This window comes from Mastacembelus armatus, chromosome 13 (assembly GCF_900324485.2).
Source record: "Mastacembelus armatus chromosome 13, fMasArm1.2, whole genome shotgun sequence".
NCBI classification, from domain to species: domain Eukaryota; kingdom Metazoa; phylum Chordata; class Actinopteri; order Synbranchiformes; family Mastacembelidae; genus Mastacembelus; species Mastacembelus armatus.
In genome coordinates this window covers 23,049,234-23,063,556 of record NC_046645.1, presented here as the reverse complement: position 1 = coordinate 23,063,556, position 14,323 = coordinate 23,049,234, and the positions used below count along the sequence as shown (strand labels likewise).

Below are 14,323 nucleotides of genomic sequence, written 5' to 3'. Positions count from 1 at the left end.
ACTAGTCCATCAACTGTTTCTTTTCTAGTTATATTACTTATAAGAACCTCGTACAAGATTTAGATATATGAGAGAAGTTAAAAAAAAAATCAGAATGACAAAAGGTTAGTAGACACATTCATGTTACATCACTGTTTGGTTGTAATTTTTTATGTATGCACACAGAAGGAGACATTTATTGTGTCCAATTTGACAACAAATTTATTCCATACTCAGCTCCTGGAACCAGTACTTTGTCTCTTTCCCAGTCCCATTGGGACTGAAGTGAGGGAACACACAGGCAGCACCCTGGACAGCTCCCACTCAGCTGTCGGTTGGCCACTTAGTGATGGTGTGTGTGTCAGTATATTCACTGGACCTGGTTGCAGTCCCATTACTAATCGTTTCACTTTCTGTACCAGTCCTGCAGGTAAGGCAAGGCTCCCGGCCACTTGCTAAGTTTGGTCTATAAGGCTCAAGCTCAAAAACTGCCAAATGTGAGCTGCTGCCCATGAAGCTGCCTAATGCTGGAGCCTGTACCATCCCTGTTCCTTCTTATTGTCTCCTTCAAGAAAGGCTCGGTGCTGCTGGCCTGAACAGACACAGTCCTCTGCACAGGGGTTCCTGTAGTCTGTTTTAGCTTAGCATGCTTAGTGGAAAAAGGGCAGACTGGAAAGGATTTCCTCTGCTGTTTTTCCCACTACACCTTTAATAATTGAATGCTTTTAGTTTTCCCTCTAAAGCCTTTTTATTTTCAAGTCTGTCTGAAATTTACCCTGGACCATCACTGTGGGAACAGCTTCAGCTCAACATGTGGTGGAGTGTCTCGACTTGGAGCTCTTCCTATTCCACTATATAACCATTACAGCTTGGACTACTGCAGTATACTTTATATAGTACACTGTTCTGAAAGGACACTGGATGAAATGTCAGCTGTTCAGTGCCCTACAAGTGAAAACAGTGGGGTGAAATTACTTCTCAATTGTCTCAAACAAAAAACTCCTGAAAAATGCTTCCATGTCCTGCTGTTCCCAGTGTTGAAATAATTTAGATTCACTCAGATGTCTACTCGTCCCAGAAAATGTTCACATTTAATTTGAACAAAAGTGAAAAAAAAAAATCATCTCTTCCCTAAAATGACAAATGACAAAGTCATTGGCCTCATGCAGTTGTTGGCCTGATGTAAAGTGCCAGCCTCCCTCAGTAAGAACATGACAAAAATCAGTGAATACATACATAAAAATCTCAATACACATGAGGAGGAGCGACTGCTCAGCAAACTGAACAAATTTTTCAGATCCATAATTTTTGTTAACTGTATTTTAGTGTCTTTATCAAAGACAATTAAAAGGCAGAAGTGAATGTCTTCAATTTAATAAAACAAGGACATCCTTGAATTTGTTGTAGCTCATGGAAAAGAAGCATCTTTATAAACAGCACTTTTTGTTCTTTCAGTTTACAACAGCAGCACGTTCTTTGCTACATCCTCCATGCACCATAGGTTAAGTCACTTTGCATAAATCTGTTAATTAGCAAGACAAAATCTGTGTTATCAGGGGAGCTGCAAGAAACTATATAAACTGCTCTCAGAGGATGCACTCATGTCATGAAGCAAGAGCAGTGACTCACTGGACGTAAAGAGGGGTCCTACCTGGCACTGCATCGACCACATTCCACACTTAGACGAATAAATAGCTCATGAAGATGTGAGCTTCAGCCATCATTGTACATTTGGTTCATTACTTTAAGAATGGGTGATATTGTGGCTGAATGCTAATGAAGCCACACTAGATTACCTCTAATGGGCTTTCGAATGTAAACGCTCAAGCTAAATCTATAAAGTCAGTGCTCAGGTGAGTGACAGCAGATCTGCCTGTGACTGCACCATAGATCAGAGGCTCAGCTGTGCAGCCAGGGTTGACAGGAAGTGTTTTGATTTTCACACATATTGACTGAAATCTTATCTCACTTTAAGAAAACTATTTTAATCAGTGTAAGGGTGTTGTAACATTCATGAAAAGCAAAAACTCAGGGACACAAATTAGCAAATTACATCACAAAGCTGTCTTTCTTTGTGCAACATTTGCTGGTGCATATCTGCCTGCTGCATGTGGATCCTGAGATAAATACATCCTGCTACCTCTGAATGACTGACTTACATTATATGTCAAATCTTATTATGGACAGAGTAAGAATGATGTGAGGGACATCAACCTCTCTTGAGAGAGAGACATTAACAAACACACAGCGGCTGAATGATTCCACACCACCAGCCATGTGACAGCTTGGCTCGCTGATGCAAGCTTTTTAATGGCCCTGGACAAATACTGTAAATTGCCTCCCAAATTACTTCTCAATTGTCTCAAACAAAAAACTCCTGAAAAATGCTTCCATGTCCTGCTGTTCCCAGTGTTGAAATAATTTAGATTCACTCAGATGTCTACTCGTCCCAGAAAATGTTCACATTTAATTTGAACAAAAGTGAAAAAAAAAAATCATCTCTTCCCTAAAATGACAAATGACAAAGTCATTGGCCTCATGCAGTTGTTGGCCTGATGTAAAGTGCCAGCCTCCCTCAGTAAGAACATGACAAAAATCAGTGAATACATACATAAAAATCTCAATACACATGAGGAGGAGCGACTGCTCAGCAAACTGAACAAATTTTTCAGATCCATAATTTTTGTTAACTGTATTTTAGTGTCTTTATCAAAGACAATTAAAAGGCAGAAGTGAATGTCTTCAATTTAATAAAACAAGGACATCCTTGAATTTGTTGTAGCTCATGGAAAAGAAGCATCTTTATAAACAGCACTTTTTGTTCTTTCAAAACAAAACATTGTGAGGCAAAAGTGTTGAGTGTGCAGAAAGTGGAGGCTGTGTAAGCTGCACCAGGGAATAGTAAACAGTGGGACAGGTGTTTGCTAATAATGGATGAAAAAGAAACAAGATGGGTGATGTTGTTTCTAATGGCATTTCATAAAAACCTTACATTTCTAGATTGTCTGCCTCAAAGAAATAATTTCCTGGATGAGAATCACAATAATATTAAATTTTTTTTGCTGAGTCTCAGCAGTGTCACTGAGAAGGTAAAATGCTCTTTTTCTATGCTCCTTGTTATTTTAACCTGGGATGAACATTTCTGCTTTGACATTTTTTGTGGATTTATGGTAACTTGTTCTGGGACATCACATCCCTCCAAAGATTTGGCATTATCAGTATTCTGGATACACTTCATAACTTAACTAGCATAGAGCAGACACTACACACAGAGTACACGCTAATAAAGTAATTACAGTGCTATACATAGGCTATAGTCTGTAGTTATAGTGTTTAGTTATGAGGACCCTCTAACTAGAAGCTATTTTTTATTCTCCAAACAATGTGAACCGATGAAACAACAATGTGAAATTCATATGCTGCAAATATCTCCATGCATATTAAAACTCGACCCTGACAGAGTATCTGGCTATTACCATGAGCTGTGCAGCCAATTTTCTAGGTGGCAGCTTAATGCTGCATCAGTGGATTCATATTTTGAAGGTCTAGTTGCATCCAGTTTGTTTGCTGCCTGTAAGGCTGCCACTGCTGACTGCGGGAGACTTATTGATCAGGTCTGTGTTCTACAGGCCCGGGTGATTACTCTCAGACAGATTCCAAAACAAAGGATCCATAAACTCAGCCTCAGCCTCAGCCTCAGCCTCAGTATAGCCATGAAGTCAGAGAGAGAAGCCAGTAGAGCGCAGATGCTCTTGGTGAAATAAGGTACATAGAGAATAATGTATCACTGTGCTTTGTTTGCTCACCTGAGGAGAACACTGATGGTTTTGTAGCACCGTAAAATGTCTTTCAAACCATTACTGCCTATAAAATTTGTTGAGGTGACTTGGCTTAATATTTGTCTTCTGAAAAATTACACCCCATATAGGTTAGATTTCTGCAGTCTCAGAGTACTGCTAAAGACAAAAAAAAAAAAAATCACGACTGGCTGTGCCACTTCTTTTTCACTACATACTGTCAGATCCTCTCAACATCGTCCATGATCCTCAGTGTCCTTATTGCTTTTCTGTTATAGTCAGTGTTCTAACGTTTGGTTTTCCTTGTTTGCAGTCCTACATCTCTCTAAAGCTGCCATGAAGTGTAACTAAATATGAAGCTGCAATGAATTTACAATCATTTGTATGCAGCACTATATTCCAAATGCAAGAACTTTACTTTGTCTTTTTTCACAGTAAAGCTCACCTCTACAGAGTTACCTCTTGGAAAACAAATTCACTGAAAATGGGGAAAAACTGAAGATGTATTTGGCTGCACATGCATATACATTTTTCCTCAATAAGACAATATGTTATATTACAACAGCTACTAAAATCCTAATAAATGAATTCATAATTTTAAAATAAATTCTTTAGGTTATGTAGATTTGCTCATCTTAAAATGATTGTGATTATGGAGGCAGAAACACACTTGAAATGGACATTCAAAGGGCAGGAAAACAGCCAGCGGCTTACCATCGAGCTCCTCCACAGAGATGCTGGCCAGCACATCACTGTCACTGTCTGACAGTGAGCGGCTCAGGTAATTCCCCTTATAGAGCAGGCCTGCCGTCACATGGTGGAACGGCATCTTCTCCCTGAGAGACACAAACATTTATTGAGCAGTGAAGGAAAGGAAGGAGCTAAAGAGGAGATTTCTCTTTTCTTTTAGAAGATTAATTCAGACTACACACACTAAAGTTTCACACAGTACACGTGTATCATGATTTCATTGGCACTGGCAACATCATGGTATATGAAACCTGCTTCAACATGCAATGTGAATGCATAATCAGCCACAGGGAGCTGATATGCCCATTTGCGATATTGGTGAAGCTAAAATAAATGAATGTCCAAGTATAACAGTATAAACAAGACCCATAAATGAAGCAGAACTCATTCACTAAATGGGAAGTCACACAGTGAGGGAGACTCGTATATCTAGAGGTAAATGTAGTGAATGCGAGTGTGCATGAACTGTGTGTGTGTGTGTGTGTGTGTGTGTGTGTGTGTGTGTGTGCGTGTGTGTGTGTGTGTGTGCAAGGGTGAATGAACATGAACATGTGAGTGTGCACTGTATTGCAAATGTGGCTGAGGCAATTAATTATTCAATAAGTTGAAGCCCAAGGGCAGAGGAGGAAAATAAGCGCACATAGAGCAGAGAGATTTGGGCGACTCCTTCCTTCTCTCTAATTGGATTTCGTCTTAAACGCTTTGAGGAGATGCTTCTGAGAAAGAATGAGGAGTTCAAAAAGGGCTGAGATATTGCGACAGTGAGCTGCTCAGCAGCATGGGGTTTCTCTAAGTGCTGGTCTCCGTCACCGGTTTAATTGTATATTCATATTTCAGTAAGCCTCACAAACAGAAGAGCTTTGAAAACACAAACATGTAACAATTAACATGCATTTAAAAACTGAAAAACACTCTTTGGAAATCTAGAGGGAAAACGCCATGTGCAGTGGTTCAGCTCTGTGGGCTTTAAACAGCTCCTGCAGTGATAACAGCTTTCTGAGTGTTATCCTCAGTATGATGTGTTCAAGCTGCTGTTCCAGACTGCTAAATTAACAAATATGTGCCATCTTCAGGTGAATAAGTCTAATTCTTCAGCTTGTTTCTTGGCTGGCTGCCTCCCATTCATCTCTCATTAAATGATTAAACACTACACATTTGCCAGATATGAGAATAAACATTTAATGTTTCATGTTGAAATAAATATTTTATTTATGTATTTTTTGGCTTTTTTCTACCATGTCCAGCACCAACCAGTGCTAATGTTTCGTGGGCTGGAGCTGCCAGCCATCCGTTAACTCACAAATTGAAAACTGGTCCCTGCATCTTTCTTGTTTGCCACTTTAATAAGCATGTATATCAAGACGTCCGCAACCATGCCCAAAGCTCTTTTAGAACCAGCTTTCCTCACAAGTACTGTCAGGTTATTTAATTTCCTAATTCATCAATTATTCACTCAGCTCTTAGCTGTCATTATGGATATTACAATCATTCCTCTTCTGTGCTTTTTATATATTGTTATTATGAGCCTGTGCATATAATGTCAGCTATTTGATGCAAGTTCTTAATATCCTGGGTTTGTGTTGCTGTGACCGATGTGAACAAATATTTCTTTGAATGATTTACCATGCAGGGACAGGATCTACATACATTTTGGTACAATGAATTCTTCAGGAACAGGCTGTGCATTCAGCATAAAATGAATAAATGGCTTGTTTTGAAAACATAAATTATTTTCTAAATGTTCTGAAAAAGACTGGTTGAATAAATTAAATGCAGTAACTTGTGGCAATGCAATGGCAAAATTTAGCTGATGTAAAGTTTTACTTTTCCTCGTGTTTCTGGCAACTAATCACTCAACAGAAAATTGTTTAACATTTTTATTAATCATTTTGTTCAAGGTCCATTTAGAAGCTATTCTGTTCTTAATAGTGCTTACTCAGCTGTTTCCTGTGTCTACAGCAAACTTAAAAGCCTCATCCCAATTTTCTGTCAAGTCAAAGTTACATTTGCTGGTTCTGGCTTCTTGTTTCAAATGTGAAGATTTTGTTTTGTTTTGTTTTTTTAAGACCACTGGTTATATTTTTGGTCTTCTTGATTTATGTAATATGTGATGTTCATGCATGTTTAGTTAAGGGAGATTAGTTCTCCCATTGTTGCTGACATTATATGAGATACTGTACCCCAAAAGACTGAAGCATCACCATGACTGTAATACTGTGTACCTTAGGAGCTCACCACAAAACGTAGTCCATTACTCAAAAAATACCTTCTGCGTTACTGAATAACACAGATGACACATACTGGAATATTCATGCTGCTAACTGCACCAAAACACACTGACCACTGAGAAACACACTAGTTTCTGTGCACATGACACATTAACAGGAGATTAGATTTTACTGCAGCATTTTACTGTAAACTTTCATGAGGACATAATGTTCATTAAAGGATGTAGAGTTAGATAAAGTGCAGAAACAGTAAAAGCCGATCTCCAGCCTCTTAGAAAGACTGTGTAGAAGAGAGCCATTCACAGCTTTCAGCATCATTACACTTGATTAAATTGATCAAGGTCTCAGCTGAACAAGCTAATTTGCACATCAGGACCAGAGTAACATTAAAGAATAATCACTAAAATCAAGACGTTATCACCACAACCCCACTGTCAACCAAAACCATGTCTTTTTTAGTCTCCTTTCCCCTCATCAAATAGCTATTCCCTGACCATGGGCGTATTATCTGGTGTAAAAAGAGGCAAGAATTCAGGGAAGAAATACTTTGATGGGCTGATAAAACAGAAGGCAAAGAAATGAGTTAAATGTCAGCATTTTACTGAGCAGCCTGCTTTCAGTTGCTTATTTTCCCTTCCTCTAGTTTGGGCCACAACTAATATTTATTTCTACTTTCTATTAATTATTTAACTTACTGATTAATTGTTTAGCCTGCAAAATAAAAAGTTATAAACATAAGCTTCCTGAAGTCCAAACTAATGCCTTCAGAGTACATTTTATCTGATCAACAGTTTAAAACCTAATATAGCAAGATATAACAAGAAAAACAAACCTGATTATCAGCCTCGCACATTTACTCATTACCTTTAATGGACTGTAAAACAACATCTTACAGTATGTGAAAGCGAGAGCTGTTGCATCTAGACCAACAAGATCAATGCAAAAATGGGTAAAAATCATACAAGAAAGTAACACTAAAAGCAGATGAACCCTGCCCCTGATTTATGGTACAGGAACTCAAATTTTACCTTATGTTGAGGCCATTAGCTGATGCTGTTATCCAAAATGACTTTCAGTGAGTGAGTCAGGAGTCACAGTCAGCTCAAGGACATGCGGCTGTTGATGGCTGCGCTAGCTGTGATTGGACCTGTGGCATTTTTATCTCGGAGACAACCTGCCACTCTGCAGTTGTTCTGCTCTAAGCCCCAAATGTCTTTCCACACTGATCAATCTGTCAGTCAAGTCATTTCTTAGATTTTAATTTTTTTAGGTGAGAATTTGATTTCAGTAATACCTCAGGTACACCTGGCATAGAGAAAATAAACAGCAGATTTCAGCCATTTAAATTTTCCAATTTCCCTGCATCTTTCACTCAAATATTAAATACAACAGGGTCAACACAGTATCAACCAAACTTAGAAACTACAGGATGTTTAACCCTGAACAAAACTTTATAGCAAGAGAGTCGTCTGATAAGTGAATGTGTTCACTTCACCATTATAGAGTCGTCCCTTTAAGTCTTCTCAGTGTTGTTAGATTGGGTCACAGCAGAACTGAACTCAATTATGGCAGATACATAAATAAACCACCTCCACCATATTAGTGGAGATGGCATATGTCTTACAGGGAACACACTATTTGTACTGACATCTCAAGGATAACACAAAGATGACGTGACTGATCCCAGGACTAAAATGCTGCTTGTCCTTAAAGAACAAATGGAAAGTGTCCAAAAACTGGAAAAATAAATTAGTGTTGCACCTCAACAACACTTTTGACTTTAGAAACAGAAAAGCATCAAAAATGCATGTTTTATGGCCAAATTCATCTTTAAAAAAAACTTGAACATACATATCAACAAGCTCAGACAACCGAATTGACATATTCAAATTGAAACAAACAAAAAAAGCACATTTTGTATTTGCTTGATAAATGGCAGCTGTTCAAAGTGAAATGGAACATCTCATAAAACCCTACACTTGATTATTTCCATGTAATAAAGCTGTTCAAAAATAATAGTTCCACAAATAGTCAATCAATTTCTTAAGCGATATAATCTTTTCAATACTCATTAGATGATTTTTTCCCCAAAGTAAATACTGTGTAACCTGACAGTAAGCTGATTATTTCTGCACACTCTTCTCTGTATTTAAACTTTGCAACATAACAACATGTCAGTTTCTTGAATGACAAATCTTTCTATATAGGAAATTAACACTTAACCCTTGATGATGCCAAAATACCAAACCAGCCCTCAGTTGTGGGACCTGACTCTTGAAGAGAGTCCACCCTGATGGAAATAGCACAGTTTGTATCAAAGCCTTCTGCGTGACAATAAGGCCAGATGGCAGTTTCTCACATGAGGCCCTGTGGCACATTGACCAGCAGAAAGGGGCCCACACTGAGGGGGACACAGGAACATTGAGTACCAGCAACAGGTTCTCTGGCCACCAAAAGACACTGTATCCTGACAGACCAAACACTAACTGACAGAGTTGGGTAATTGTATTTATAGAAAAGATTTATGTTATTACATTGCCTTTTATATAGGATGAATTAATGAGGAGTTGTTTTTTATGTAATGTGTAAATGTAAATGTAGGAATGAATGTATGTGTGGTGGACTCCAGGAAAATGACTCAATGCTCATGCAGGTGCTAATGGGAATAACATGAAAGAGAAAAAAAACAAGAAAAGAAAGAAATAGACAAAGAAAAAAAATGAAAGAAACAGGTATGTCCCATCATAAGGAAAAACTGCTATAGAAAATAAGATGTGACAGCAAAAGATTGAGTTCTGCACACAGAAAACTCAAAAAGAGATAAATTGAGCAGTAAGTTTGTTTTCCCCAGCTTTACTATTTTCTATTACTGCCAGAGAACAACAAAACAGCCAAGTGCTGAGAAAAAGCAGCCAGATCAGAAAATTATAAAACTGTTCAAACACTGCCAAGACGACAAGATGGTTTTGGAAAATCTATGAACTTTGGATGAAGTTAGACGTAAGGCATTCTGGTCACACTTTTAATCTTATTGATACTCTCAGTGGTGATTCCATATAGTGAGACAGCTTGGTACCATCTTACTACTCTGTCAGCTCATATGATTCTGTGTAAACACAGGGATCCTCTGACACTACCGTACCAAACACAGTCAAAACGCACCAGTGCTCAAACAGAACAGTTCAATCTAGCAAGTCATGAGTAAGACAGATTAATTAGCACTTGCCTTTGATCACCCAATCATATCGGTTGCTAAGGTGTGTAAAATCACACCAAGTTATGTAAGAGATGACAAAACAAATGTGTGCCAAAATGTAAAAGAGCTGAAAAATGTTAGTATGGATTAAAGAGATACGGCTGAATCTTCTGCGAGGACAATTAATGGTTAAATGACTTTCCTGTGCTAGGGACTATGCAAAGAAATCTCAGTGCGCTTGAAAACACAGCCAACTGGGTACAAAGACAAATCATCAAGCAACACAGCAAAACAAGTCAGATGTTCTCCAAACTGAGAAAAGAGATGGGAACATTTCACAGAAGTGTCACCTCTCAGCACACATTACCAGCTGCTTCCTGCAGCAACAGACTCTTCTCTGTCTTTCCCATGCTGAGTCTTACCCATAGTGGTGGCTGTGATAGTACTCAGCAGGATACTGCAGCACAACAGGCTCCCGAGCTGGACTCTCCATCACATCCTCTGTCTCGTCCCTCAGGTACGGGTTTCCCGGCAAGTCTCCATTTACCTCCGAGTGTGTCCCCGGTGATGGCACGCCGGTAAACTCCACCATCTGAGGATCGGGCTCTGATACCTCCTCCTCCATCAGACTCTTAGATGCAGCTGTGCTTCCAGGAGCAGCAGCAGACTGTGTGTCCACAAACCACTGAGCCCGACTGCCTCCACAGTTTGGGCTTGTCCCAGAGCAGCAGCATCGGTTCTCAGAAACCCGTTGTTTAATATTTGAGCAGTGAGAGCAGCAGGTACAACAGCTCCTCTCACGCTCCACTCCTTGACTCCTCATTCACTCCCTCTGACTCCCTCCCCCCCTTTGCTCTCTCACTCACTCCAGTGCAAACATTCCTCCACATGGGGAGACAAAGTGGAGGGACTCATTGGTGAATCCCAATGACAGACAGCCCTGCCTGCGGCTTTGCTCACAAAATACACATGGAGAGGCTAAAGGGAGGGAGAGAGACAGGGAAAAGAAAGAGACAGAGACTGAGAGACAAGAAAGACAGGGTGTGGACAGACAAAGAGAGGGAGACAGATTAGGACGCAAGACTGACAGACAAGGTAAAGGAATATTTGTGAGACTGGGTGTGTGGTGTGTGTGTGTGTGTTCCAAGTACTCAAATACACACACCCTTTCCCTCACAGAGGATTATATACATTCACTAAACAGAGCTCCACACGTCTCCGAGAGAACGCGCCGTGCGTAACAGCGTGCGCCACCGTGAGGAGCAAGGACGCGCGTTGGACGCCGCGCAACGCCAGGATGGGTGGGGGGAGGCGGACGACATCCCGGCGGGGGGTCGACAGTGAGAGCTCTGCTGAACACCCTCACAGCTCCAATACATCACATCGACTCCCAGCACACACAAGCACACACACACTTCTTGAGAGCTGCGCGTCAGCAGGGACATAAATTACAATAATGCAACAGCTACAATTATCACTAAAAGCGTTAGTGTCGATCGTTTAATTAAAGACGCTCCCAGTGTCAGTTCTTATAGAGTGGACTTAAGTAAATGTAAGCTACAAGCGGACAACAGCATCAAGAAACACGTCCTATATGCCGGTTTTCTTAAGCAGGTCAATAATAAAAAAAAAAACAAAAACGGATCAGATTATTTTGCTCCTGCAGCAACTGGAGATTCCTATTACACACAAGGGGAATGTGATATGAATCTGCCTTGTTCTCACACATTTAGCACAACATTCACCATTTGCTGGGACATATAAGACAATGAAAAGTGCAGCAGACAGACTGTGAGTGGACACCCTGAGGTGATGACCCATCCGAACAACAGGTGTAGGCCTGCGGGCGGCACTTGTGTGATTTAATACGGACAGAAAAGACATTAACAGGTTGTACTAATAAGCTCAAGCCTATTAATTTCACTCTGAAGGTAATTTATTGTGTAATTTCCCAACTTACCTTCGAGGGTGTGGAGTGTCTGAGGGTGATCAGTCAAATCTGTTAATCGATGCCCTCCAGTTTAGAGACTTGAGGTGGACTCTTCAATCAGCCTCGTCGATCGATGCGGGTTGCTTATTGTTTTACAGATGAGTTATTCCTTTATTTGGAGAAGGAACTGTAGTCATATATTTCCATCCTAAAAATATGAAAGGTCCCAATGGTTGGTCTGTGTTTTTTTTCTAATATGAAGTCCAGCACCAACAGCGCACCGCGCGTTCAATCGAGTTGCACTTTTTGCCGAACTCATCAATGAAAAAAAAAAATCTTCTATCATCCCACGTTGTATCCGATTATATTCACGGACGGAGGTCTAATCAGAAAAACTGCTCAGGTCCGTTGAGGCAAAGTAAAAACCCATGGACTGAATATCCACGCACTCAGGTGCTAAGCGTCGGTGAGATTGATGAGAGTAGAGCAGTGGCCGAAGGAGACGCTCCAACCCAAATCAATACGCAACCGAGCAGGATGAGCAGCGATTGGATGTTTTACACTTGGTCACCTTCTCCGGTTTGTTGTCTCATTTTCAACCGAACAACCCGATTAGAAATGTTCAACTGGCCACATATCTTCAACGACGCTTTGAGTTCCGCCCAGTCCTCGGCTTTAAAAAGTCGACCCAAAAAAACAAGCTCGGCATCACTGCATTATTTTGAAAGTTATGCCCGGAAAAGGCATTAACTTCCAAAATAAGGCCCCCAAATGGCGACCACAAAACACACACACATATATATATGTATATATATATATGTGTGTGTGTGTGTGTGTGTGTGTGTGTGTGTGTGTGTGTGTGTAGGCTTCTTACAATAACTGTTAGATTACAAGCCAAAGTACCTTAAGTATTCATTCGTGTACAACATAACCAGGTTAAATTTTTAAAATGTAAATCTAACTGATTAACGTTTGTGTGTGTGATCAGGGGAGGGAAGTACAAAGAAATGTACATAAAATAAATTAACTAACTTTTTCCTGATATAATTGGTTTTAGTTCTTAATTTGAGGTGAACACTAGTGTTTTGCTGGTAAAAACTGGCTGATTCCCATAACCCATGCTCCAGTTCTGACTCTTGAACACAGACTGATGTGTACCAGAGCCAGAAACAAGACCAATGAGAGGGATCAGCCATCAGTTCTGTGATGAATGACTGAATAAATCAGGAGGGTTTGCTGTGGCACTGCACGTAAGTGATTCTCTTAAGATAAAAGGGTCTGTTTTGGAACTGGTGGCACTGCCATAAGTTATGTTGGAAAAAGAGCTGAGTCAAGATATGGCACCTGTTCTTGCAAATGAAAAGTCACTCTGGTACTTTTTAGAGTCGGTGAAGAATACGGGTCCTCAGAGCTGACAAAAAGATAACTGATTTGTACAAGTGGAGTTGTGAATAAAACAAAGCGGCTGTGTTTACGCAATAAAAATGTTCTGTTCAGTTGGTGGGCATTCCTACATGTTTGGTATTTAAGGATGATTTAAGAGGAGAACATGACAGCATCATCTAAAAGTCACTTTTAAAACTGGGAAAAATTTGGCTCAAAAATAACTTACGCCATAGGTGTGGTCAAATATAGAAGATAAATGTTATGAACATAAGCACATAGGAAGGAGCAAAAGGGATGTGCTGTTATACAGTATGTCCGGGAGAAGCCAGTGGCTGATTTCTCCTGAAGGCTATAAGGCTGATGGCGAGAACTTTCTGCACGCCCACTCTTTTCCTTTATTCCTATTCCTGTCAGTTTAATCAAATGAATGCCTGTCTAACAGGGTATTGTATGTTTAACGGTGCTAATCTAGATTCAGGGTAATGTAGCCACTAGGAATGCCAGAGGACAAAAAAGGCCCTGCCAAAAATGCCACCCACATTTTTAATGTCAGGGTTACAACAATTATTTTTCACATTTTCAGGCATTTAGAGAGATCTCACCCTGTGTGAGTCAGTGGGTAGGAGTCAGACATGGATATATACATGGTTGTGACCTTTTGGTTATTGTATAGTTTGCTGGACAAACTGTGTATTCAGTATTTTGGTCCAATAAACACCAAACACCTTTTACTGAGACAACAGAAAGCACACTGCATTACAAACAGCATGGGGTCATTTTTCTAAAGGCTTTATACCATAAATGTCTCACCCAAGACCAAGAGACGTTCAAAACATTGCACACAATAGTTAAGTGCTCCACATCCACACACACACAGACACACATATCTCATATGTATATATATATATATATATATATATATAAAATAGTGTAATACAATAGGAATGCCTGGAAATGTCAAAAATAAAGACAGCTGTTACTGCACAACCAGGCAGTACTGTAGAAGAACCCAATAAGTAATCAAGTGAACTCACTAATTCATTACACAAGCAATTTA

The 14,323-nt window shown here is 39.8% G+C and overlaps 1 protein-coding gene across 1 annotated transcript in view; it reads right to left on the bottom strand.

Annotated features, from left to right (window-relative positions):
* The window catches only part of LOC113124826 (calcium-binding protein 8), a 43,813-nt gene extending 33,040 nt beyond the window's left edge, over positions 1-10,773 (bottom strand). Inside the window, exons 1-2 of the mRNA XM_026297954.1 lie at positions 10,373-10,773; positions 4,491-4,612 (exon numbers count right to left, since the gene is read on the bottom strand). Of these exons, the coding sequence (XP_026153739.1) occupies positions 4,491-4,612; positions 10,373-10,773 (523 nt within the window). The remainder of the gene's footprint in view (positions 1-4,490; positions 4,613-10,372) is intronic.
* Between the last annotated feature and the right edge of the window lie 3,550 nt (positions 10,774-14,323).